General features: G+C 42.0%; 1 protein-coding gene across 1 annotated transcript in view; it reads right to left on the bottom strand.

The window, feature by feature from the left end:
- The window catches only part of CELSR1 (cadherin EGF LAG seven-pass G-type receptor 1), a 183,415-nt gene that overhangs the window by 90,796 nt on the left and 66,694 nt on the right, over positions 1-25,925 (bottom strand). Inside the window, exon 2 of the mRNA XM_067315932.1 lies at positions 14,031-14,669. Within this exon, the coding sequence (XP_067172033.1) occupies positions 14,031-14,669 (639 nt within the window). The remainder of the gene's footprint in view (positions 1-14,030; positions 14,670-25,925) is intronic.

The raw sequence follows: 25,925 nt of genomic DNA, 5'->3' as shown, positions 1-25,925 counted from the left end.
CAAATCAGATTTCCAAAAATCATGGGACTGGATGAAGGTCACGAGATCTTTAATCACGAGATGCTCCAAAATAATGAACATGGGAAGCTTTTTATTTTCTGTTATTAGTTTCTCAAGCTGTGGGTGGCATCTGCTGGCCCCAAGGCATGTGAGAGCTTTTGATGGGCAAATTCCAGTCCGAAATGCCTAACTCAAACTAGCTGCTCAGAAGAAGCTCCCATTCTCAATTCCTCCCCAGTGGGAAGATGCTGGTGACTTCTTCCCTGATCTTCCTCCCAGTGGGGTCCTCAGTGACGGCATCTGCTCCCCAGCTGCTCTGGGGTCCATGGCCACCAGCATCTCCAGGGAGGAGGACTGCGATGGAAACCTGGCCAAATGGACAAGAGTAGGGCAGGACTCAGTCCCACCTGTTAATACTTCCCCTGCTACCAACAGAGTTAAATCAGCACAGTGCCACATTTCACAGAAGCACAATGATAAAAAGCTGAGGTCTCTGCTCTGCTGAGCTGCTTTGGCCATGGCTGTGGATGTGCCGTACTGCCCATGCGGCCGCTGGCACCCTCGGCTCCTCACCAGCCCCAAATCAGGCCAGCTCCAAAGCACAGTGCCAACCTGAGCAAAGATATGCTGCTTTCCTCCATTCCTTGCCTCCTCCCCTTCCCTGATCTCACAAAACAAAACAGGACACCCTGCAGGGATGGATGATTTGGGATTCGGGTATTTTTTTTCTTTTTCACATTTAAATGAGAAGGAATAATAGAAAAAAGAAACAATACGGAAGAGGATTAGTGATATTTGGGGCACATCTGTTGGAGAAATGAATTAGTCTGTGGATTCCAGAAATTATGAGCATGTTCTCAAGATGATATATACTCAGTCTGAATGGTCACTGGATCTTACGCTCCCATGCAACTTCTACCAATGTTGACTACGCACAGGAACTATGCACAGACAGAAGCCACGACCAAGTCTTTAATGTCTATGCTCTCTTTCTCATGTATTTGCTGAGGATTAAAAACTCTCAGTCAAAAAGCTTACATTTTGTTTACACTAGATAGCTCTCCATTTATGTTCCAGGAACAAGACCAGGAGCAGTACAAACCTCAGAAGTATTATCAACACTTTAAAACTTACCACAACTTATGGCAATGTGTTTTTTTTCTTTTAGTACCAGCATACCCTTGATAAGCAAGGAACCAGAAGTCACAGTAAAATATTCTTCATTTACAAAAACGTTCAATTTTGAAGTCCGCTTTGTGGCTTTGGAAAGAGAAGGCGCTAACTCAGGATTTTGCAGCTCATGGATTAGTGTCAATTCACTGTCAACACCATGTGCCACACCACCTTCAGCAGGCGCCTGCGTGAAGCCACCAGCACGGGGTCAGGAAAAGGGGCTCGAGCACACTGGGCAGGGACGCACTGGGCCACGGCGGGGGTCTCCCCGCCACCACTCCTCTGCCAACCTGGCACCACCTCACCCAAAGGCTTCAGAGGAAATGCTGAGAAAAAGCACTTTTTGGATGGTTTAGATGCGGTGGAGGAGAATGAGAAAGAAAACATATATGCCTTTAGCCTGCCACAGCTACCTAACAACAGTTTTTGCTCTATGGGATCCTATGGCTAATTTCTTATATTTTACTCTTTTGATGATTACAACTATCTCCAAGCTATGCAAGTTACCAAACCGCTGGTTGAAGTGTACAGTACCCTGATAAGCTGTCATCTCCCTCTTCATCTGACCTGTTAAGTTAAAGCTTTAGAGACCTTTTCAGGGTATGTCTTTCACACAGGACCATGTCAAGCACAAATCTACACAAGAGAGAAAAGAAGCACACAGACGTTTTCAGTTATTGGTGAGTTCTGCGGTAGGGAATATATGTAAGACATAAATATACACATACATTGTGTATATACAAATGTAAGACAATCTGTCACTGATTTGGGGTAAGATATGGTCACGAAGCACTGTCTTTCAAAAGCTTAAGCTTTATCTCTGTATGTATTTACTAGGGGGAAAATATTACTATAGATGCAAAGATAAAACCAAATTAGATTATGTCATTGTGCCTGCAATTTGCACTATATCTTACTTATAACAAACCTCTTGGTACAGATCTTTCTAAAAATCCCACCTTATTGCCATTCTCTGTTAAAAACTGATGAGAAACCTAGAGGTGTAAGAACAAAACACACTTGTGCATAACGTGTTAAATTTCTTTACAGAGGAATATCTCCCACTCTATTTTTAAGAGAAAGAGTCTTCCTCTGCCTTAACCATATGTATGCCTGACATTATTTTTTTCGTTCTGTTCTCCATGCCCCTTGATCCTTTTCCCGGAGTGTCATTACGCAGAGGGAACTGAAGGCTGGAGCAGCCACAGTGACTTTCGGGACATGTCTCCTTAGGGGCAGATTTTGCAGTCTGGTCTTTATTCGCATCCATGTGCACTTACATGCACTTCAGCATGGGAACCGGTTGCCTTACCTAGCCCTCACGTGTTTCCAAGGACAGCAGTAAAGGAAAAGGTCACTTGTGAACACGGCATGCCTGTATTCAGATGCCAAAAAAGAGCTATTTCATAATGCAAAGTTGCAATTTTTACTGGGCACTGAATAGCACCACCAGGCACTGTAATTCCACAAGGATGTGGTTTCACAGGCAATTTCAGTCCCTTCAGATATTAAACCGAAGGAAGAAAGCAAGCAAGGCAAGGTGGCTATGTTGGGGAGGAGGGAGGGTGCAATAACGTCTTTTATCAACAGGAACTCGGGGCTGAAAAGCCAGACAGACTTTCAGGCACAAACAGACATCCTGCTTGCTTTTAGCCTGTTTTTTTTTTTCCCTAAACTGCTTTCCATAGAAGAGGACACCAAAGGGCTGCAGCTCCCAATTCCCAAATTTTTAGGGAAAGGGAAGGTTCTAGCACTTATTTTTGAACAATTTAACTTAACATTAAGCAGTTAGAAAAGGACACTTACTTGCAAATAAGACAACTAACTGGCAGCAGAAAGACAGGAAGATAAGAAAGGTTTCAGGGATATGGGAAAAAGCAGATCGGGTTCTCCCCTTCCCTGGCAAACATTACGGGTACTGTTTTCTTTAGGAGAGTCCAGCCCTTTTTCCACTAAGCTCCCATTTCATTTTCTCCATGTAACTGTTACAGGCTTGATGTTCAGATTCGGAGTAAGAGTCAAAAGAGGGAAGAAACGGCCTGTCCTGATCCCCACCAGCCCTCTGAGATTAACTGCATGAGCCTTACTCCGCACACGGACATTAAAGGAAAATTGGTGAGAGCCTGCATTTTGTGTTTTCCAGGATTTGAAGTTTTCACAGGGAAATCACTCTCGCATCTTCTGTGTAACCCAATACAGAGGAAAAGATGATAGCACTGGGAAACAGGCAGACCTCAGTCAAAATCATGCCCCTTAATGTTTGACAGAAGCTTTCTCGGAAAGAGGAAGAATGGCCAGTTAGTGTGAATACTAGAAAAGAAGCCATAGAATATTTTAAAATGTAACTGAGAACAAAAAGCAACTAAATCAGGGAACTCTCCTTTTTCTTAATGAATCTTGGAAAAGATATTGTAAGGTCACACAGCTTGCACAGAAAACCTTGAAATAAATGTACTTTTTAATCTACAGGATAGGTAGAAATTCAAAAGTTATATTTTATATATATATATATATATATATATATATTTTTTAAACAGACTGATCAAAAATGAATTCAGTCAAGTTCCACAGCTAGTGGAATTCACTCTTGCTAAGACACTTAACTAGATTAAAATTCAGTTATTTTGCAAAATATTGTTGCATTTTAAAGTAAACTTATATGATTGCCAAGTCTTGTTAGAGTTAATATACTTTATGGTATCATCTAGATTGTGTTTAATTATTAATATAAGGCACTCAAAATAATGATGTTTCTTACAATGCACACATCAGTGTGCTGACCTCTTGAGTGTGGGTGGCCCTATCTAGCTAAACAATGTTTTTTTAATTATTGTATTGGAAAATACAATATATTAGCTCTACTATGCTTAGCTAAAGAGAATGTAAAAGACAGTGCAAAGCAAAATACATTCATCTTGATTTATAAAAATAAACTTAAAAACTCTGGATGATAAGTACTCTTAATGTTTTGATGCAGCTGAGCGGTGGCACAGTACAGTAGGAGCCTCGGAGACCAAAGCCCAGCCCCAATGAGTAGCAGGGGATTTGGATGCAGGCAGTGAACCGTGATGCTCTAAACAAAAGAGCATTTGCGACAGCAGTGAAATTGCCGTTCCCACAATGCTCCGCATAACTGTACCGCAGAGCTCTAATTATCTTGATGTTCAAGGCCAAGTGCCTCAGTCTGTTGCTCAACTGTCGAAATTTTCAATCATCGCAACACAAAGAAGAGACACACAAAAAACTACTTTAAACATTTTCTTCCCTAACAGGACATCACCCTAATACCCTCATCTCTGAATCCAACAGTCCATCCTGCTGTCTCCGTGATCACAAATACACACAGAAGCAGCATGTGTTCTTCACAGTTTTGTGCTATTTTCATTTGTAAGTGGTTTCCCAGTTTTGTGTTAGGAGATAAGAGAAAAGGAGTCCTGTGTACCGTGTTCTTTGGAAGTTAAATTTCTTTTTGTTTTGGAACATCTGAAGTATTTATTTCCAGCCTACTTGGAATTTCTTTTTTTAACCATAACCTATGATCTGCTATGAGAATTGTGAGTAGGTTTCCAGAACATGAGGTATATTGAAGAAAATAATACTTCATCATGATTTTATCTTCCCCACAAATAACTTAAAGGCAGGTTGCTGGGTTTTTCTCCTCCTTTCTCTTCTCCTTTTTCCCTATCTATCTGATTTGTTTTCAGTGAGAAACAACCAATCAAGACACCTCACCACTGGCAAAAGAAACACGCAAAGGGTAGTCTAATATACGGGTTATTTTGACACTTAGTAACTGTATGTTTTGACGTTTTAAAATGCATTTGTGTGGTTTACTTGCATTTTAAAATTTTATCCAAGTAACTGTTCCGACATTAAAAACAACTATGAGAAAAAAAAACAAGTCATATGTTACACAAGGCTCAACTTAGCTAAATCAGTAAAAGCACAATGGTAAACTATGAACACAGGGTAGTTTGCAGTAGTTTAATAAACTGCTATTTAAAATATTTTAATTAAAATAACCCTCATTTTGTGTGTGTAGTTTCTCTCAGGAGCATTGCTCTTCAGTGAATATATATGTTCAAAATTATGACAGTGTGTGAGAAATTACGTATCTCAGTAAGGAGGGGTTCTACATTTTCCTATAAAATTATAATATCAAATAGCTCCACTTTGTATAATTACTCTCCACCTTCCACTTTTTTTTGGTTAGTAATAACAACAGAGATAAGCAAATACATCATTACTAAGAATGTCAAAAAGCCTGGGAGAGTTAAGACTCCCCTTTAGATGTGGTAAAAGAAATCCCATCAGTATGAAACCAGAAGTACACGTTGAGAGCAAGTAAGAGCCTCAGAACTGCAGAAAATTGATAAAGCAAAATCATTCAAAAAGAAATAGATGTCCAATAGCTAAGGACAATAAAAGAAACTTGTCATATATGCTAAAACAAAAAGAATCGTAACTTTGTATCAATACATTATTAACGGGAATGCCCATAGGAGTTCCAAGAAATCAGAGGTGTTCAATACATATCCCTCTTCTATTGAGAAGAGCTAATGATATAATCATGTTCATAGGACATTTTCTTGCCAACAGTATCAAAGGAGAGGTCAGGTACCGCTGCTAAGCAGGTACCAACGCTCGACACTTGTTAATCAGCAGCTCCAAGTAGTTCCCATGCAGGAAAGCTGGATGAGTCAGCTCAGAGCATCTCTGCATTAATTCTGGTTTCCAAACCTCTCTTCTGGGCTCAGAAAGGAGGTTCCAGAGGACTGGAGGGAAACCAACATTATTCCAGTTGTTCCAAGAGTAAACGGGAGAACTTGAATAATCCCACACTGTCATCGGCAGACTGCAGGCTATCAGAATGCCTGACAAGAGTAGATTAATCAAATATAATGCATCTGCATGCCTTTTGCTTCCGCAAAGCACCTTGACTTGATAACGTATGGCATTTGGTTAAGAACCTACCCTCTCCCCAAATTATAACATAAGTAGGGCATACATCAAGGGAATTAAAAACTAATTGGTCTAAAAATGTAACTACAAGCACAGAATCATCCTCAAGTAGGTGATTTTCCAAGTTCTTTGGGCACTGATTTTCAGCTTTATGTTACTTAACATTATCAGCAATGGGAAAGAAAGCATAAAATCATCAGTGACAAACTCTGTAGGTGTCAAATAGTGGAGGAGGGTAAATAAAGAGAAGAACAGGCCAACTACACAGCTGCCTGAAGAAAAAGCAAAACAACACAATGGAAAAACCAGAACAGGTCGGATTTCCTAGACGCAGAACTACTTGGAAGAGCTGAATTCAGAAGTGTTTGTACCATCCAGGTAGCTTCCAAGGTGAGGGTTAAGTGATTATATTGGTGTCTGATCTGTTGCTTTCTTTCACAAACTATCCTTAATACATCCGCTACTAAAATATCTTGTAAGAGCTGAAGTCTTGTCAAGCCATTCTAAAACTAATTAAAAAGAACAAACAACACATTAGGTCTGTAGCTTGGTTTTAAAATGACAGGCATGGACTTTGATCTGTGCAAGTATTTCCACAGGCAGGAAGGATAAGCCATGGGGCTCCAGAAGAGGAGTCTCAACCTCAGGCATTTTAACAACTCGGCTGAATCCAAGATGCAAGCCGAAGAGCAGCGTATTGGGGCAGGGGGCAAGGGAGGCTTAGTGCATGGCTGGGAACGCTTTCAAACTTTGAACAGTAGCTAGTTAATATACATCCAGATGAGGGTAATATGATAAAACTCTTTGCCTAGGTTTAGGGAAAGGTATAGCAGATTGATGTTAAAGCTGCAGGCAATTTACACCGCAAATATTGAGAACAAAACTGTCAACAAATATACCACAGTAATCTAGTCGGAAAAGACCTCTTGCATCCTGACAAGTGAGCTTAGGCTGAAGATTAGCTGAAGGAAATATCCTTCAGATAAAAATCCATCTGTGGAAGCTGCACACCTCTTCAGCAGCACCTGTGAATCTGATATAAACTCCAGATTTCCAATGTTAAGCTCTTGTGATTAAGGAACATTGACAGAAATAGAGTCAACAGAAATACAACGTGATTTAAAAGTTGAATAGATTTCAGCTTTTGACTGTATTTTTTAAAAGTGTAACTTCACTCTGTTTTTATTGGGCTATTATTCCAGTTACCTTATTGGGCAAGCAGCTAGGTAGTCATGATACCTGGGCTGGCTCCTCAGGCCAAACGGAGAAGCGCTTTGCTCTAGCTCAGCCACAAGGCCATCACGTGCTCACCTCACCCTTGCATGCACAAGCACTTAGTGCTACTGTAAACACCAGCAAGGACCCATTTTAACACACAGGGCACAACAAATCTCTGAGTTTAACACAGTGGATGCGTGGGCCCACAGGCTTCTGCTGAGAGGCTGCGTTAGGAAAAAAATATTTTTCACAGCGAGATCCTCCAGGTTTCCGGCCATCTGTAGCCCAGAAATAGCACCGAGCAGCTGCAGCTGCTCCTGACTTTGCCGCCGACCGCTGTTATGTGACCTGAAAGAGTTCAGGACCTTGTGCCTCAGCTTCCCCAGCCTTTTGGGGAGGGTGGCAGCACCCCTTTTGCTCAAAGGGGTGCCTCAGAGGCTTCATTTATTAATAGCAACTTTTGCAGAGTCTGCAGCAATCCTTAGATGAAAAGTGCTTCGTACATGAGCCACTTGTAATGATCAGCAGTCATCGCTCTCTGACAGTACACATACCCAAAAAAGAGAACTTTGCCTGGTGATACCTCTTTTTCCGAATGTCCAGACTAATACTTTTTTTCATGATTTCATGACAAAAAATGGATATAACATTAAAAGGAGAGAAAGCGAATTAAATATCACAACTGACTGCTGCATTCTTGAAATGCAGCATGTACTATATAAGAGCCAATGGAAGACTTATTATCCATGGCTAATTGCAAAGAAAAGGTTTTAAGGGTTCCTTATATGTTTAGATATTAAGTCAACTCACAAGACAACATCTGGGGTTTATTGGTCATATGGGGAAACTTCAAAGCACTGAGAAGATTTATGAGTATCTATGTCTAAAAGTACATAGCTGAGCGATGAAGATTGTATAAGAAGAAAAAGAGGCTTCTCCAGCATTTGCCCCAGTCATGCTCTGAAAAATGTTTGGAGCAGGTAAGCTCTGCTTCTGGCCAGCCCACTGCACTGCGTGCAGGGTCCTCGCCAGCTGACCAAGCGCGTGAGCCCGTCTGCTTTCAAAGGGCCACAGGTTGGAAAGAGAAGAGAGATACCAACCACCTGAGCTCCCTCTGCACATCATTGCTGTCAACTGCAGGGAGAGAGCTTGCAAAGTCTAGACCAACTGAGCTGTCTGTTTATTTCAGTAAGGGAGAAGAGGATTTCCCTCACAAAAATTTCATGCTGATGACATGCAGAAAGTGAGACAAGGTGATGGAAAAGACTGTGTTGGGACAACTGTGAAAACAAGAACTGAGAACAAGATAAAAAGTAGTAATCCCAAGGAAGGACCCTAGAAGGATATATTCATTTATGCCTCCATCAGATGTGAAAAAGCTACCTCAGCTATGGAGAGGGACAGGTTCACAGAAATAAAGGAAAAACTGTGTTTCAGTTATAAACACCTAGTTTCAACCACAAACATCAGAACAGCATGGCACAGAACTGCTGAAAAAGAAGAAAAATTTCTAATGTTGCACAGACTTTCCTATTTCACACGAGTGGAGGCATTCAAAATAAGATTTCTTCTGGTATTGCCATACAGAAATGGCAAGTAAAGACAACCAAGTCTTCCTCCAAGGTTTCCAGAAACAATGCAAGTGGTTAAAAAGTCAATAGTCAGCACTCTTCCTCAACTTTTTCTGCAATCAGAGTCAGCAGAATAACTTTATAAAAAACTGTTAAGACTTGCTACAAGTGGGAAAAGATACAGCCTTCAAATTCTGAAAAGGGCACAAATCACCTGTTGCAAACCACCCAGCACCCTAATAACTGTAGTTATATTTAAACTCCTGAAAATGAATACGCTATTTTTTACAGCATTAGGTCCTGCCACTATTTTCATACATTTATAATATATATGCACCTGGAATCCACTATCACAACTTTGAAGATGGGAACTAAAAGACACTGTTAAGGCAGCAACAGTACAAAGTTTTGCCTTAACATTTGAATGAGATAGCCCAGAGAGATGATCCACAAAGTTGTCCAATTGTCTACAATTATGGGAGAGTTTTGGGAACAATGGAATTTCTTATTTGGTGGTTTGTGTCAAAGACAAACTTGGTCAAAACTCTTTGAAAGTGTTGACAAAGCCCCACAACCCAGAGATGGTAAACCTTGTTCAGCCTGGCCATTATAAAATCACGGCCTTTCATAAACTGAACAAGGAGGTAACGATGCAGTAAGAAGTCTAAAGGAATCATATTAAGATACACTGTACAAGATTTTGCTGTTACAAACCAATGATCCCAATGGCTTAGCGGAGCTGCAAACGTGTAACTGAGACTGGAATTTCAGACACTCCAGTCTAAGATAAAATACTCATTATGGCTACCCTGGCTGCCAGATTTCTTTACTTGAAAGCTGAAATTCTTCCAAATAAATCTCTCTGGCCTGAAAAATGAGAATCTAGTATCGCACCAAGTAGTGAAATTACTGCCTAAAGAATGGATGCAAGTAAAGATACTGGCGAATCAAATCTTCACATTTACTATTACTGCTAGTACATTGTTGGAAAGAAGCAAACACTGAGAACTTACTAAACAATATGAATAGCGACTGCTGGCATGGTTCTACAAAACCAGCTATAATTGCCTTCTCACAGCACAAAGTGGGAATTCATGGCGATAAAGTTAGATGTCATGATTTCTCATGTCAATATGGTATCACAAAAACAAATTAGGAGGAAAAAAGTATAACATGTAAAAGATCTCTAATTGCTGTATTTGATTACTAGAAGATTTATAACCACTTAAAATTTCTCCTCCCACCTGAAATGAAATCCAAGGAGAGATGCAGAGGATACAGGAACTTCTGTGACAATCTCTTCCCTCGAAATCGCTCCTTGCTATGGGTTAGGTAGCAAAGGAGGCAGAGAGAATGACCTGTGCTAAAGAGAACAGTGGGAACATTAAATCTCTTTATTGTTTTAGGGTATTTTTCCCCCTTGGAGTGCTTTTGTTCTGTATAAAATAAAATTTTACTTTATGGAAATGCTGAACTGCCGTGAGAGCTGCTGCGAGGATCCCAGTCATGGCAGCAGACACCAGTTCACACAGGAATCGTGGCCAGCAGGAATCATGGGAATCTGTATCCAGAAAGGTGGCAACTTACAGCCTCAGTGATATGTCCTGGAGGAGGCACCAAGATGGGGCTGGAAGTACAGCTCATTCAGGAACTGTGGCAGCAACTATGTCTCCAAAAACTGTGTGGATCTAATGATGCTTCTGCCCTTCAGGGATTCGTCCCTGTGGGGTACAGACATTTTTTCATCTGTCCACACCTTCACCTATAGCTCACTTCAGCTGCTTCTGCTGCACTCAAAGATATATGAAATATAGCTGAAAAAATAAAACGTGCTTTCCACAGTGTTCATTGTATTTGTTTGCTTAACATCCTTCAACTTTCCAGTCATGCTCATAGCTCCCTGCAATCGATGGCACTATTGTATTTGTGTACTGTTCTTCACTTACGTGCACAAATTTGGATAAAACAAAAGAATCTAATGTGGTCCTTATTCTGAAAAAAGGAATTAAAAATATGTCCTTGTTCACTCACCTCCTTACATCACAGGAAGTGAAGCTAATTTCAAGTATCCAAGAACTAGTGAGTATTCAAATTTCAAAAATATCTTGTAAAAGCTCAGTTTACCTTTGTGCTAGTAACAGAAGACTCCTGAAGAAAGAGAAACTTTCATCGTGTATAAATGGCTAACAATTACATCAAAACAAATGGAGAGCTTCAAAGCAGGGTGGAAAAATGGGGGGAAATTCCATCCGATTAAGATAGGACATAATTATCTTCTACAGGAAATAAATGCTATATTTTTAACAGGTGACCAGTCAGATAGATTTGGTACAGGATTATGATTGTGTGGTGATTTATCATCGACTTTCAGCATATCTTACAAAGAGATGACAGCTATTAGTATTTTCTTACAATTATTTTTCTACGTAGGCTCTTAATTGGGAACCTGGAATTTCAGAGCTTCCAGAGCAGGCTGCATTTCATTGACTATTACCATCCATATTTCATCTTTTACAGTTAATTCAAAGATTCATAAGTATCTCATACTGATATGTTACCACACTGAGTTAATACCACTGTAACATTTCTGTAATGCTGGAATCTCTCAAATTTCAGCTATAGCATTCCTCTATTCATACCATCAGGCAAACACTGTTCTGCTCATTCTCATTTGCTATCATTACATTATATAATTCAACATGCACTGCTGTTATTAAAAAAAACAAACCTACACTATTTAAATATTAAATAGATATAAAATCTGTATCATGTATACAATAAATATTTTTATATAACAGGAAAATACAACATTATGATTAACAGATATAAACTGAACTTGTAAATGGATATGAAATTATCTTAAAATGGACAAAAATCATGGGTAAAATAACGTAGTTCTTAAAGGAGGTTGGAACAAGATTCAATAATGGATCAAGTACTTCGTAAAATATTTCTAGTAATAGATTATTTGTTGATAACATTTTCCACCTCGTTCGGTAAAGGGGATGAAAAACAACTGCCACCTAATGACCACCACATGTGGGTAAGTGTGTCAGGCTTAATGGAAAAAACATTGTTATGCGATTTTGAGCCTGAAGGCACTAATGTAACATCAACTAACCATGGAGTAGATACTAAATTTCAACTGCATGCATTCACTAATAAAACAGGAGTATTTGATAATATTCGTATCAATTTACAGGTTAAAGGACTTCAGAGCCCTTTTGAATAGGGCTGGTGGGGTTTCTCCTGGTTGTCCAGACTCACGGAGCCACGGGAGGAAACACGCCAGTCCCGGCCCTGTGAAGCCACCCCGGCTGAAGGAGCCCTGGCGCGCTGCTGCGTGGCACACTGATGGACCAAATCTTTCTTTGTGTAGGAATAACATCTCTTCTAAATGTGTACCATGTTGGCTCTGCTCCTCAAAATGTGTACCATGTCTGCTCTGAGTACAGTGTTAATTATTAAATATGTTCATGACTTATTTACATGAATAAGACTACCTTCTTTATTTTTTTTTTAGCATACTCAGCTTTTTTTCCAGAGATTTCTAGCATGAAACCCTCAAAACCTGATAGATAGGAATGCATACTATTCCAAAACCTAAGTCATGGATGAGGTAAGTTTATTTAGAGGCACATTTTCATTTAATGAGACTTGCTACTCATAACCATTCCTATTTATGCTATTTATTACATGAACATGTTAAATGAAATGAACTGGTCATAAAATCTATTTTGTGATGCCTAATGCTGCATACAGTTTGCATCAATTACTCACAAGGGAAAATGGACTTTACAGTGTATTCCATTGCATAAGTCACTCGGGAGAAGTCTGTCAGGAAAATTGGCAAAGACTGAAAATCCCAGCCATCTCACAGCCAGATTCAGAATTTCACTGGCTAGGCAAAAAGGTTTGTCTCCCATGCCTTATGAGGGTGCTGCTGTCCTGAGGCCCCCTCTGATCTGGGGGACCCCCTCCTCTTGCTCCTCTTGCGGGGAAAAGCCCTCGTTTACTTGCTGCTGCTGTGTCCCCGCTCACTGACAGTTGTCTCCTCTCACCACCGCATTTTTAACTACAGCCCTGAGCCAAAAGCCATGGAAAGTGAAGGAAAACCCTTCCACTTAGAGGGTTTGATCCATCCCAGTAGGCATGCACATCGTGTAGCTTTTTTTTTATATGAAGACCTGAATAATTTATCTTCTCAATTTTTTATAACTTCAGTGGCTAAACCAGACATTCCTGCAATGTTAGCATAAATTACAGCTGGGCAGCACTTAGGTGCAGAATGCTTAAACACATGCACAATTTCAAACATAAATAATCCCTCTGACTTTACTGAAGTACCAGAAAACATTCAGTTAATATTCTTCCACAGCTTTTCAAGAGTATTTGAGAAGCGGCACTTTGATCTTTACTAGCTGTCAAGTAAACTATGAGGCCAAGTAACTTCACCACCAGGCTGCTAGAGACAGGTCTAGAACAGGCCTGCAAGATCCTATGTCTTTCTGGAGTTTATCTGGATATTTGCAAGCTGAAGCTGACATGAAGTATTTCCCATAAATGTATATTATTGCAAGTGCTTGCAAACGTGAACCATCCTTATGTTCTGCGCTTGCACAGAAGGACTGGTCAGCTGTTACTGAGGCCACACAACACCTCTATTAACTGGTAACAACTGCTGCAACTGAGGTGCAGCACCCTCAACAGACACACTGCTTGCAGTCCACTGTCTGTCTGTGGTATGGCTGAGGGGCCAGAAAGCAGTTAAAATGTAAAATCATGAATCAAGGCATGTGTTCAGGGGATGTTTGCACAAACATTTGTTTGAGCAAAAGTTCATGCAACTAGAATCATTTCAGCAGCTATAGGGCCCCCCGTAAAGGCCTGGTGCAACACATGGTTCTTATAATCGTGTGTGCAAAGAGATACAGGACTTATCCTAAGTGACGTGTGACACATAAAAGCCTTCTCTCCACCAGAAGTTAGTCTCAGGAGTTTCTCTCCCTTTGAGTAAGAATGTCAGCAATTTCAGCTTGGTACAGAGCTGGTTCATTTGACGATCTACCATATAAATCACGGGTAATAGATAAGATAAACACATACCAGTGTAGTCCTCGTAGCACTCACAAGTGTAGCCCCCTTCTCGGCTCCGACACAGCCCGTTGTTACCACATGGGTTGGAATAGCAGAGGTCAATCTCCGTTTCGCAGTAGTCACCGGTGAACCCTGGGGGACACCGGCACCTCAGCCCATTGATGGGGTGGATGGGGCGGAACAAGACGGTGTTCGAACTGATAAATGGAGCAGAGCTGTCGAACTTCAGCACGGACACGCACTTCATGTAGTTCTCACAGGGCTCCCGCAAGCAGATGTTGTCGTCGAAGGGCAGCACCCTCTGCGTGGAGATCATGGTCAGCAGGGTCCTGTTGAGGTAGATCTGCTCCTGGAGGTCCTCGGAGGGGAAGAACTTGTTTCGAATGCCACCTGGGAGCAATGCCGAGAATGTCACGTTGAGGATATTGGAGCTGACGTCTGTGTCATTTTGGATGTTGAAAACAAAAATGCCATCCTTGGCAGTGGACAGCACTGTCGCCACCCCTTCCACAAACAGAGAAAGGAGGGGAGAAAGAAACTTCTCCTGGGACATATTTTCCAGTCGCACCGTGATGCTGTTGGTGAGCATGTCGTCTGTGATGATGGTGACACGCAGGGTGCAGACCGCTGTGACGCTGTGGACACCATCTGAAGGGAAGAGAGAGAGAGAACAGTGACTCAAGAGAACAGGCTTCAGCCCACGGACAAGGAGGCTCGGCACTCTGCTGTAAATAAGACAGACCTGCACTGGGATGTGAGAAGGAAAAGCATCTACCTTCTGCAGTGTAAATCAATGCCTTATTTTGCATGTCAGGAGAACAAAACAGAAAAGGATTGCAACTCAAAGGACAAGAGGCAGCTAGGAGAGCCCTGCGTACCTGGAGAACATCCCAGGCAAGCACCTGGAAATGGCGAGCGAGTAAAGGGACCCTTTGATGGCCGTGATATGGCTCACGGGAAAGGGAGCTCTCTTGATAGGAACTACATGTATCTTAATACAAGTCACTGCTAGTTGACAACTGGTGCTGGGAAGCTGTCACTTTTCACAGCACACCACCAAAATTATCTTCTCCAGGAGTGGTCTCAGGCTTAAGGAGGCAAAAATATGCAGAGACAGAGAATTGTTACCAGAGCTTTAGATAAAAGCCAGCTAAGGAGACAATTCTTCACATTTGAACTTCTTCATTCTTCACCTTTGAACTTCTTTAAAAATCTCTATGAAATTAGAGAAAGTGACCCAAATCGAATAAGCCCGTAATGTCCACAGGCATTTAAAAACAGTTGCATTTATCCTTCCTTTAAAGCATTTCTGATATTGTCATGGATGTTTTGCAATAAAAAACATAAATATACATACAGTACTAATACCTGATACTGGGCTGAGAGATGCCACTGTAAAATCTTGGTACACTGCTAGGATTACAGTGAACGTACAAACTATAAACATTATGAAACATAATTATTAAACACAGGCAGTGCTGTAATTAATACAAATTCTATGTGAGCATGGAATGGGAAATTGCATCATCATTGGAATCAAAACACTTAGTTCAATTCTGTCTCCTTGCTACCACTAAGGACTTCATTTTTTGCTGATCCACCATATTTCATTAAAAAAATACAGATCACATTACACAAAGTATGGTTAGTATTATAGCAGCATCTAGAAATCCCAACAGAGATCAAAACTGCGTTCTGATAGGGAGTATACAGCTAATAAGAAAAGCTCCTTCTCAAAAACCTTACAGTGTAAACAAATGACCATAAGTGGGGGTTCAGACAGAGAAATGAACTGATTTAAATGGCAAACATCTGGCCCATAGAGGTGTTAGAATCTAGTTCTCCCAGGTCTCAGCTCAGTGCTGTATTATTGGCCCAAAGTGCCCCTGAAATAATATAACTTCACATATGACTTGCTATTGCATTTATTTTTACTAACTTCACATGTGATCTGCTATTATATTTATTTTAAAATATGTGTGGAAAAGTATTTTGTGTCACCTTAACATAAAATCACAGCAGTAACTGCATTTGAATCAATCTAAAACCAACATGAGATCAAAATTCTAATAGCACAGATTTCTAAAGGTCATTTTCCATAGGGATTATTATCTAAGTTGTGAGTAAGTTTATGAACCGTTTTGAGCTGTTATGAAAGATCTTTCAAGAACAGAAAAATCATAGCAGCTCCTTTTCTATTCACTATCATTGGTGCACCTAAAGTGCTATTTATTTTAAAAATAAATGCATTGCTGGAAGACTTTTCTTCCAGTAGTACAGTAGCAATAGAATAATTCAGAACAGCATAATAAACCAAATGGCTTTTGACTCCTCATCAGGGTGTCTGTAAAAGCTCAGCTGTTGACTGTTTTCCTTTCACACTGAAGGAGCGTTACAGCAAATAGGAAAATCTTTCCTCCTGTGTGCTGCTTTACTACAGCCTTGCTAAAAGCAAACAGCAATAAGAAGTCATTGTTTGGGGTGATCTTTTTGATGTACCCATCAGACCAGCTCACTCTCCAGCTTTCACTTTCTCTCAAGTTTGCGCAAATCCTCTTCTTCAAACCCATTCTAGAAATATGTAGTTTCAGCCTCCCTGAAGACGTAAAGACTCTGAAAGCAAGCTTTAAAAATTATCAGAAGTGAAGCCCTCATTATAAGCCTGGATTTCTGGACAATGGATAATACAGGATTCATCTTATTTTCTTAAATGACAGGCTCAGACTAGTTTACCCACTGCTCTCAACTGCGTGGCTCCTTCCACTGAAAGAACAGAGGCAGAAAAAACTACTCATATTTTTTTTCAGAAAGCAATTGACGTTTGTTTGGCTGTTCCATAGGGAGCCTGAACTATTTTGCTATTTGCTGCACAATACGCTACACAACTTCTCTCATACCAGCGAGGAACGAGAATGCTGGACAATGGGCCCTTTTCTTAAGAAAACACTATGATCCATAGTCCCTGGTATGTATAGCAAGGGGACAAAATACTATCCACTGTCTGACAACACACTAGAGTCTACAAACTGTCATAATCAATATCAACTGTCACAGTATACAAGAGCTTCCCAGCATTCACAACAGCTATTCTGACACAGTTAATAAATCACTGGAAAAAGCCCAGCGTCAGATACCACATAGACTTGTTGTTCTGAAGACAGCACAAAAGAAAATCAGGCACGGGCATATAGCTGTGGATTCTCCAAAATTAAGTCATGTTTTAAGAGCAAATTCGTCTTGGTTCAGCCCTGTTGCAAAGCATTAAAATAAAAAGAGAGTAAAAAGGAGCTGAGAGTGTCTTCCGTAGACAACAAGTGATTGGCACAACTATCCAGTTTGCTGGACAACTCTCTATTTTGTATCACCAGTGAGTTTGAAAGCAGAATCACTGGGTTTGTTCATTTTATTAATTCAGAAATCCACAAAAGGCTAAAAAAAACTATGGTTTGATGTGACCAGATTAGTATCAATTCTACTTTCAACAGACAAAATTTGCTTTGAGAACCTCAAACAAGTACAATAAAGAATGGGGAAATTTTGTCATTGCCTTTAGTGTGAATTGAATCAAGCTCTAAATACACAATAACATATGTGTTTTGAGATTCACAGCTGAAATGCTCCATGAAAGTTTCAGGTGTTTACTGCCAGAAATGTAAGAAAAATAATATTAGGAAGTAGCATTTTATGGAGCAGTAACACTTTAGATCCTTTCACTGTCTGACATGCCTGCCATATGCAGCTATTCAATATAAATGCACAACCAATCTGTTATTCTGCTAAAAGGACGCTAACATAAACTGTTTTTTCAAAGGTCTTAAGATACAGCTACAAAAAAAGTCTATATCATGTTTTTGCAGATGCAAGATGGATTCAGTCAGGGCTGTGAAACAAGCTTCAAATAATGTTATGCAGGAGAAACTCCGGATACACTCCACTCTTTGGAGTAGACTTATGCATACACAAATGCATGCATGGATAGATGGCCTAGCTGTCACCAGGGCCATCACCTGGTTGACTTCCACAAACAGGCTGGATGCAAGGGTCTTCCTGAGAGAGCTCTAAAAATGCAAGCCATGTTGGCAGATGGGATGTGCAGGCATCCTACTAAGAGTGGCCTGAGCGGGCAGCATGGATGGACCTTAGCAACCTAAGCCACAGGCATCCTCATGCCCTGAGAAAATGGAAATGCAGAATGAGTCAAGGAGTATGATAGCATTTGACCCATCTTTTTGTGGGGCTGACTCCTAAAATCCTTGTGACAATCCTTGTGTCTTTCATCACTCTGTCCTACAGTTGCTCTTCTGCAAAGTGAGGATAATGGCACCTACAGGTAAATTGTGAGGCAGAGGCATGCAGACGCTGAAATGCAAGATACTGGTGTAATGAAGACAATGTAAATATCCTAAACAGCTCATAAAATATTGTTTCAAAAGATGCTGAAGTCAGGTTTATCAAAAACAAGGTGGAAAGATAGAAAAAAAAAATCTCCGGTGTCTCATACTTCTGTGAATGGACAAATATCAGTATTCTGGACAGCTGGGTGATGATACAAGAAAAGAGGTGTTTGTGACAAATGCAATCCATGCCCACCAAATTTTTATCCTGGCAATATTATTCTTTGTATGATTTCTACAAAATAAACATCCAGAAGGTAGAAATCTAAGCAGCGGGTTGTAATTTGTGCCATTGTCACTGATGAACAGGCTCCCTAAAGACAGGATGACTAATCTTAATCCTCCATCAAACTAATGAAAACATTTAATAGCAGCCACACACTCTGATGCATTACAAAGAAAAGAGAAGGCAGTAAGGTTGACAAAAGCTCAAACTTCTCTAAAACATGCTAACAGCTGAAAATTTATTAAATAGTCATTGTTTCATGATTACTTTTACTTTACGACAAATCCAATCAAATCTGAGAGTTTAATCTCAGCTTTCTATCTTCTGGCAGTCCGTAAACCAAAGAATTTTATTATCTAGAAATGTAAACACAGCAATGTTTAACTGAAATGTGTATTTGGCAAAGGCAGTACCTGGCCAGAAAGAATCTTTTTGTTTGTTTTTTAAGCTGGCGGAAATAAAATAATTAACACTTTCTGGCTTAATATATACAAAGGTATTAGAGCTAATTATCAAAGCTACATATTTCATATAAATGCTGCATCATCAGAAGTTTCTTTCACAAATACCCTAGCCTACATTTATTTTATTTCTGCTTTATAATGCAGCTGGAAATAACAGACATCAGAGTTTACAATACAGCTACGCAAACTCCTTGGCTGGCATTAAACAAAGTAAGGACACTCTACAGGTTCAAATAACCTCCTGGTTTTCTTAGCTCATAAGAAGCAGGCATATCCGTGGGTAGCAGACATCATCTGGTAACATGCCTTCAGATGATCAAACCTCCACCCCCCCCGCACGCAACCGTGTCTTTCCCTATGGGAGTTAAGATACACGAGGAACCAGGCTACACTGAGCAGAGCAGCAATTCCTTCCCTACAGATCTGGACCAGAGAAGAAACAGATGGGTTGAAGTGGCTGCCAAAGGGCAAAGAAATAGTGGCAAAAGACCTCAAGTTTTTCAACTCTCTGCTTAGCACTATCTATTAGCCCAGTATTAAGCCTTTTTTAATGATGAGGATGCTTATGAGATTTTTAATGATGATGATGAGGATACTTCTAGTATCCACCTCTTTGGAAGCAGTAGCACGTAAGTAGCAGCAGCTCCTGCAGTGAGGACAGCAGGCAACACCTGGCTGGCTCAGCAGAGCTGGAACCCAAAACATGCTTCCTGCTGAGCAGACATCAGTAAAAATCGGCAGACATCCATAAAAGTGATGTAGGTAGTCCTGCACTAAACTTTGGTTTGCCTCACAAAGACCGAACATCTTGCAGTGAAGTCCCTTCCTCGCATGTGCGTTTCAATCACCATTGAAACAGATTTTAAATGCATAAAACATCAGCGTATTAATGTCATCCCTTCCAAACTGCTGCTGTAGGCACTACAAAGCTGTTCTGTGATCAGAAATGAGAAGTCTATGGACATCCATAAGTCAAACTCTTTAAAATACTGTCCACCTTATAGAAAAGTTTGAGAGGCTATAGCAAAGAGAAAATAGCCTAAAAAAAAGTAAACAGCACAGAAGATGGAGGGTGGGAACCTAAGTAATATGCTTTAGCAAAACAGCAGAAAACATATGTTAGCAGAAAGGAAATAGGCGTAACTGAATTTACAGAGAGACCCCACCTCAGGGTCTAGGCACATATATTCAGTGAGGCTGCCTGCAAACGGGGAGCTGCTTCCCAGGCTGCAAGCAGCCGCACTGGAGAAGTGTTTCAGGACAGAAAGTGTGTATGCAACTTCAGTCTGGGAGCTTCTTCGGGGCACCTTCATAGAGCATCTGTGGGCTAGGGTTTGCACTAGTTCTCAGAAAGGCCTGAATGAAGGGCCAGTTGCCAACATCCACCACGCAGCCCAAAGGTACGCTGCTGCCCATAAAGAGTCCTGTTTTGTGATGGGAACAGGTGAAAGTACAAATTTCTCTTTTGCTAGAGAAAAGTGACACTGAATGGTGCAAGAGAAAATGGGACAAAGAAATGCCTTTAAGAAATACACTTGACCATCTCCTTTGGAAAAATGTAAACATATTTTGTATAACATCCTACCATTTCTCAGAGCGGCACTAATGGATGCTGTCAAAGTCTCCCAGCTCTGGGATCAAAAACACTGCTGAAGGGCAACTCTGTCTTTTTGGAAAGTTGGAGGAAATGACAAGGGACTGGTTCCCTTCAGCCACATGAAGCTAATGTTGTTGCTTTGTCCCCTTCTCATTTCAAACTACCAGTTTTGCACATTTAGAAGGAGCACTGACTGCCAACCCAATTTGTGGGCTTTGGAAAGGATATACGATAATAATTATCTATTATTCACACAGTGCCAAATGTTTACATTAGAAACACTGCTCTGAAGAACGTACAAGCCAAGGTCTGCTCCAAGGGCCGTTAAGTCAGCAGGAAGATTATTCCCACTGACTTCAGTGGGCTCCGCACATGGCCTGAGCTGGGCCTGCAGCTCGATCCCCTGAGGGACTCCCCACCAGCAGACCCTTGCGCTCACGCAGAGCTCCCCTCCCTGCCTGGCAGCTCCGAGCGAGTGCCACAGCCCATCCAGCAAAAGGCTGAGCATTTCGGATCAGAGCAGTGAGAGCAGAAAGCAAAAGAGGAGGGATGAGCAGGGCAAATGTGAAGACAACTGGAGCCTGCAGGTGCTTGGGAGGCAACGTGCACCGCACAGCATTACTTGCTAAAGATGATCTGAAGTTGTAAGGGTTTTCTAAAATCAGGGGTTTGCTAAAATCAAGTGTCTGAATCCATATTCAGACATTTCTAAATTTCCAGGAAGAACGAGCAACTGTAGCCCCTCTTCTGCAGAGGCTCATTTTTGAAAACACTGACCAATACTGCCTGGCTTCCTTTGCAGAAAAGGGGGTTGAGGATGGACACAGAAAGGAAGAAGAGCAAGATGTGTTACACGGCATGGGGGGATATTAGTTCATGGCAACATAAAGCAGAAGACAAGGCACCGCCGGGACCCCGAACAGCAGTGCATTCGGGCAAGTGAACTGTGCCGTGCTGCACAGGGAAGCGCATTGGCCACAGACGCTCCACGGCAAAAATGAGCAAAGGAAGGCTGTCAGGAAAGGAAGCTGGAACTCAAGTCAGGAAGCAGCAGATTATCAAGGAACATGTTACACAGTTTATCACAGGTACCTGGCAAGGACTGGCAACCCCAATAGGCAATTACAGTCCTGGGCAGATTTGTAAAGCCCACTCCAAGCTCCTTTAACGGAGGCTATAAGTGGGTTTGTCTGGTTCAAGAGGACTGGAGGATCTAGACCACTCTGTTACGCCGCAAACCACAACATTTTTTCACGTATATTGCTATTACAACATACGTTGGTGTTTCACCAAAGCAGTGGAAGCATAAGCTTTATGAAAGCAGGTTATTTCTTCGGATGTGCCACAACAAAAAGTTCAACAGCAACAATTGTATATATTTTCCAGACAAAGTTGTGTGCATTTTAATCCACGTGGGAGTCAATTTAACGAAACTGCAAGATTTCCCCAGAAAACCCAGGTTCATTCAGAGATTTCATTAAAATATGAAAGAGCCTGCACTCAGCAAAAGCTTTCCCAGACAACCATGGACAGTATTCACAGCTGCTTTTTAATACCAGTAATGATTACGGTAGATACGTTCAAATATGGGTCAAAATATTTAACGTTCCAACAATTTGTAAAGAAAAGAACATGGATAAAATCCCAGGTCTACTGATGTCTAACAGAGCCACTTGATCGTCATGTCATAATAGAAGCAGTTAAGTATTCCGGTAAGTGGGATAATCACTTGCTCCTGGAGTTTGAATAGCAGGCCGAGGCACTGTTTTGTCGTTTTAATGAAGACCCCTAACCCACAAGAATCTGAGCTGATGGGATGTGACAGGCTGATATCTCCAAAAAGGAAAATAAACTCTGTATGGGAGCTTTCTGGATTGTGGTAACAATAATGCATTACTAAACCAAACAGTTACTAAACTTGCAGCCACGTTACCGTAAGGCCTTTCACAGCCCATCATTATTTTAGAAAAAAAGTGCTTTTTTGTTCTTTTGCTGCTTGTTTCTCCTTTGCTTTCTGAAACACACTGCGTGACATTCCCACCATTCGAAACACGTAAAAGGGATGGAGTGGCGCAGAGAGAGGGTCCTAAAAATGCATGTTCTGACTTGGGGAAAAAGATTCAATCATATAGAAGCTGATGACAGCTCTTTGGAAACCTTAATGTTGTTTACATGCCAAGCATGGGACGAGAAGTTTGTCTCAGAGGTAAAGTTGCAGCAGACAATACACATTTTGGGCAGAGTCCAAGGGCTCAAACACATCCCCAGGGATATTCACGTTGCAGTGGAGGCCACCTCAGGGTGCTGGGCAGGCAGAGCCAGGATGCCCCGTGCAGAGGTCTGAACCCTGGGATTTCTATGTAGTGCTCACTGAGGCATGAGTGTGGAGAGTGTCTGAGGGAGAATGTGTCTTTGGGGAAGAGAAAATATCTGGGATGAACTGGTCCAAGGCTGGAAGGTTGCTTGATGAGGACAGGCTATGGTACACATCAGGACAGTTAGTGCATATCTATGACTACACGCTGGGTCAATTCTCCCTAAGCCAGGTTTAACCAAACTGCCTCCAGCAGCAGTCCTGGTGCAACTGAAGAAGCTCAGAGCATCACAGGGGTCTGTAGAGGTGCACCCAGGACCTGCGGTTTTTATTTCGATTGGTGCCTATTCCAGCTTGTGCCTGTGACTGCCCTGCTACAGCAGCCACCTTAGCCAGATCCACACTTGCAAATGATGTAGGGGTAGATACAAGCAAAGGAGAAGACAAGTCTGTTCAGAGACAGAAAGCAGCTCACTTCTTTTATATAAGCTGTGGCAGAGCTTCCAGACAGAGCCACTTCTAATGCGCACAGGCTGCAGACACTCTTAAAAACATTTAAAGTCAAGCTTTCATGTACTTATTTTTGCAGATGAGTCATCTCTTTGCCCTGACGGAGATGGGTATCTGTGAAGCCTGGAAGGCGGGCAGTGAGACCCGAGGCCTGTCACTCACAGGAATTCTTGCTCCGAGGTTCTCTCGGCAGCAGCAATAGCAGGACGAGCTAAATCGGAAAGCTTAAAAAAGAAAACTGTGGGAGGAGAAACTGTGCATAATGCAACTGTGAATTCTTGAAGTGTGTAAGAGAAAAAAACAAACTAATTTTGGTATCCCAATCCTTAATGTAGCCTCTGCTGTTCAGGATCATTTACTTTGTACTCAGTATTGAAAAAAAAAATTCAATTTGCAGCTAGTACAATCACACAGGGGATTAAGAACAAATTGGTGCCAACTGGATTGCTCAATATTGTACAAGATTGAGATTAGCTTTTATGAAACCAGCACCTGCAAGCTGAGAATTTTGAAATGCTAATTGGGTTGGTAACACTAGTCTGGGGGAATATTTCCGGAGGGTGGGAAGTGAGACAAGCTGGATCTGCTGACAAGAATCAGCGCTGTTGAGTTCTGACTGCAACAAGGCTGAAAATATGCCTAACTTCCCGAACACACTCCTGCAGCCTCTCCTGCTTGCTCTTCAGATACTCAGCACATATGGGGTAAAAGTACTGCAGAGAAAGAGATCCAGGTAGGGAAAGCTAGTGAGGATGCCACAGCAAGAAAGCAGCAAATATCTGTACTGAGGAGAGAGCGAGACATCAGAAGTAGAAAGGATGAGGGATATTTAAAGAGGGAAGTACAAAACACCAGGAACACAGTGTGAGCATGCTAATCACCAGCTCCGTCCAGACAATTTTACTGGCAAGGAGATTCTCCTGCTAGCGAAAATGCAAAATGATTTACCTTCACGGGCTCTGAACATCTATCTCATGGAGCCTAAGTTGGCTTTTCTTGTCAGCAAGGACTGGCAAGGCTCCTCTACCTGGACGTGCTTAGCAAAAGGGCTGTGCCTGCCAGCTCCAGCTTCCCACTTACTGCAGGCTTCTTGCAGGTTATCCCAGGCAGCTTCTCCTCTGCCTGGTTGGTGGCTGGACAGGCTCTTCCAGGGGATGCAGGGAGACAAGTGCGGCCCCTAGCCCCACAGCAGCCCACCCTACTGCTGCCCTGCAATCTGCTATGGGCAAGCTTTTCAACTGCAGCTGAAGAAACTTTTCCATTTCATGCTAATGACCATGGAGACTTCACATATTATGGCACTAATCAGACCTGTTTAGATTAAAAATCCCACTTCAGATCACTACACCAGATAGACTCAAGGACTGACTTGCTGGGGGCTCAGACACCTCCCAGAAAGCTTGATCTTGTTTCATACATAATCAAAACTATTGCCTAATGGCTGTGATAATTTTTAAGCCTCTCTGAACTTTAAAAGGAGTGGCTTTTAATATAATTTACATTTTCATTTTAATCTTATGCATAGCTAAATGTCCATAGCTAAAAGACAAAGTTGTGTTTCCCAGCAGGCTCACATTTCCATATTTTATACCTCAGTGTACAGGTGGCCAGGCTGGCTGGCACCCACTGCAAGGACCTTCCCCAGCTTCCTAGCCCCCCTTGCATGTCATGTAGCTGGGGGCACCACAAGGGAAGACAGAAATGCTGGGTAGTGTCACGGCAAAGGAGACAGCGGTGCCAGAGGCGTCCAAGCGCTGGAAGCGCTCTCTGTCCTGCTCGCAGCCCAGCCTTGCTCCCGCTCCGAGAGCTCACATGTTACATGCACCTGGCCAGGCGGTTGCACACCAGGGCCAGCGGTTGCCCCCTGGCCAGTGAGACTGTGGCCCAGGCACGCCTGCTGCATCAGCTATGATCCTGCAGGCGTTTCTGAGCTCCATCCCCAGCTGAGGTGGCAGGTCCTGCCCTGCACCTGGAGCACGCAGAGACGTCCGCCTGCGTGGCTGACGCGCGCAGGGGAGGGAGCTGCTGCGGTGGGGAGCAGGGGTGGAGGGAGCGCCGGGTGGCAGGGCAGGGCCAGGGGCTGGCCAGGGTGCTGGGGGTCCGGACCTGGAGGTTGGGCGCCTCTTGGACATTAAGAAGAACAGAACAGACTTGGGAAGTGGAGAGGGATAGGGAGGCAAAGAGAGATGGGAAGATAAAAGCATGGGGTCAGGGTCCTGTCCAGGAGGCAGAGAGGCAAGGCAGGAGGGCTGGAGAAGGCACAGCTCCTGTCCACAGTTTGGCATGCAGAAGTCGTCCGTCTACTATGCTCCCTATGCTCCTCTGCTCTAACCAGTCCTTCAGAGGACTTGAAACAGGTTTCTTAAAGAACCAAGAAAGCACCAGAGCAACTGTAAGCT

The sequence above is a fragment of the Apteryx mantelli genome, chromosome 1, assembly GCF_036417845.1.
Source record: "Apteryx mantelli isolate bAptMan1 chromosome 1, bAptMan1.hap1, whole genome shotgun sequence".
NCBI lineage: Eukaryota > Metazoa > Chordata > Aves > Apterygiformes > Apterygidae > Apteryx > Apteryx mantelli.
Note: the sequence above shows the minus strand (reverse complement) of the source record. Positions and strands in the feature narration are given on the sequence as shown.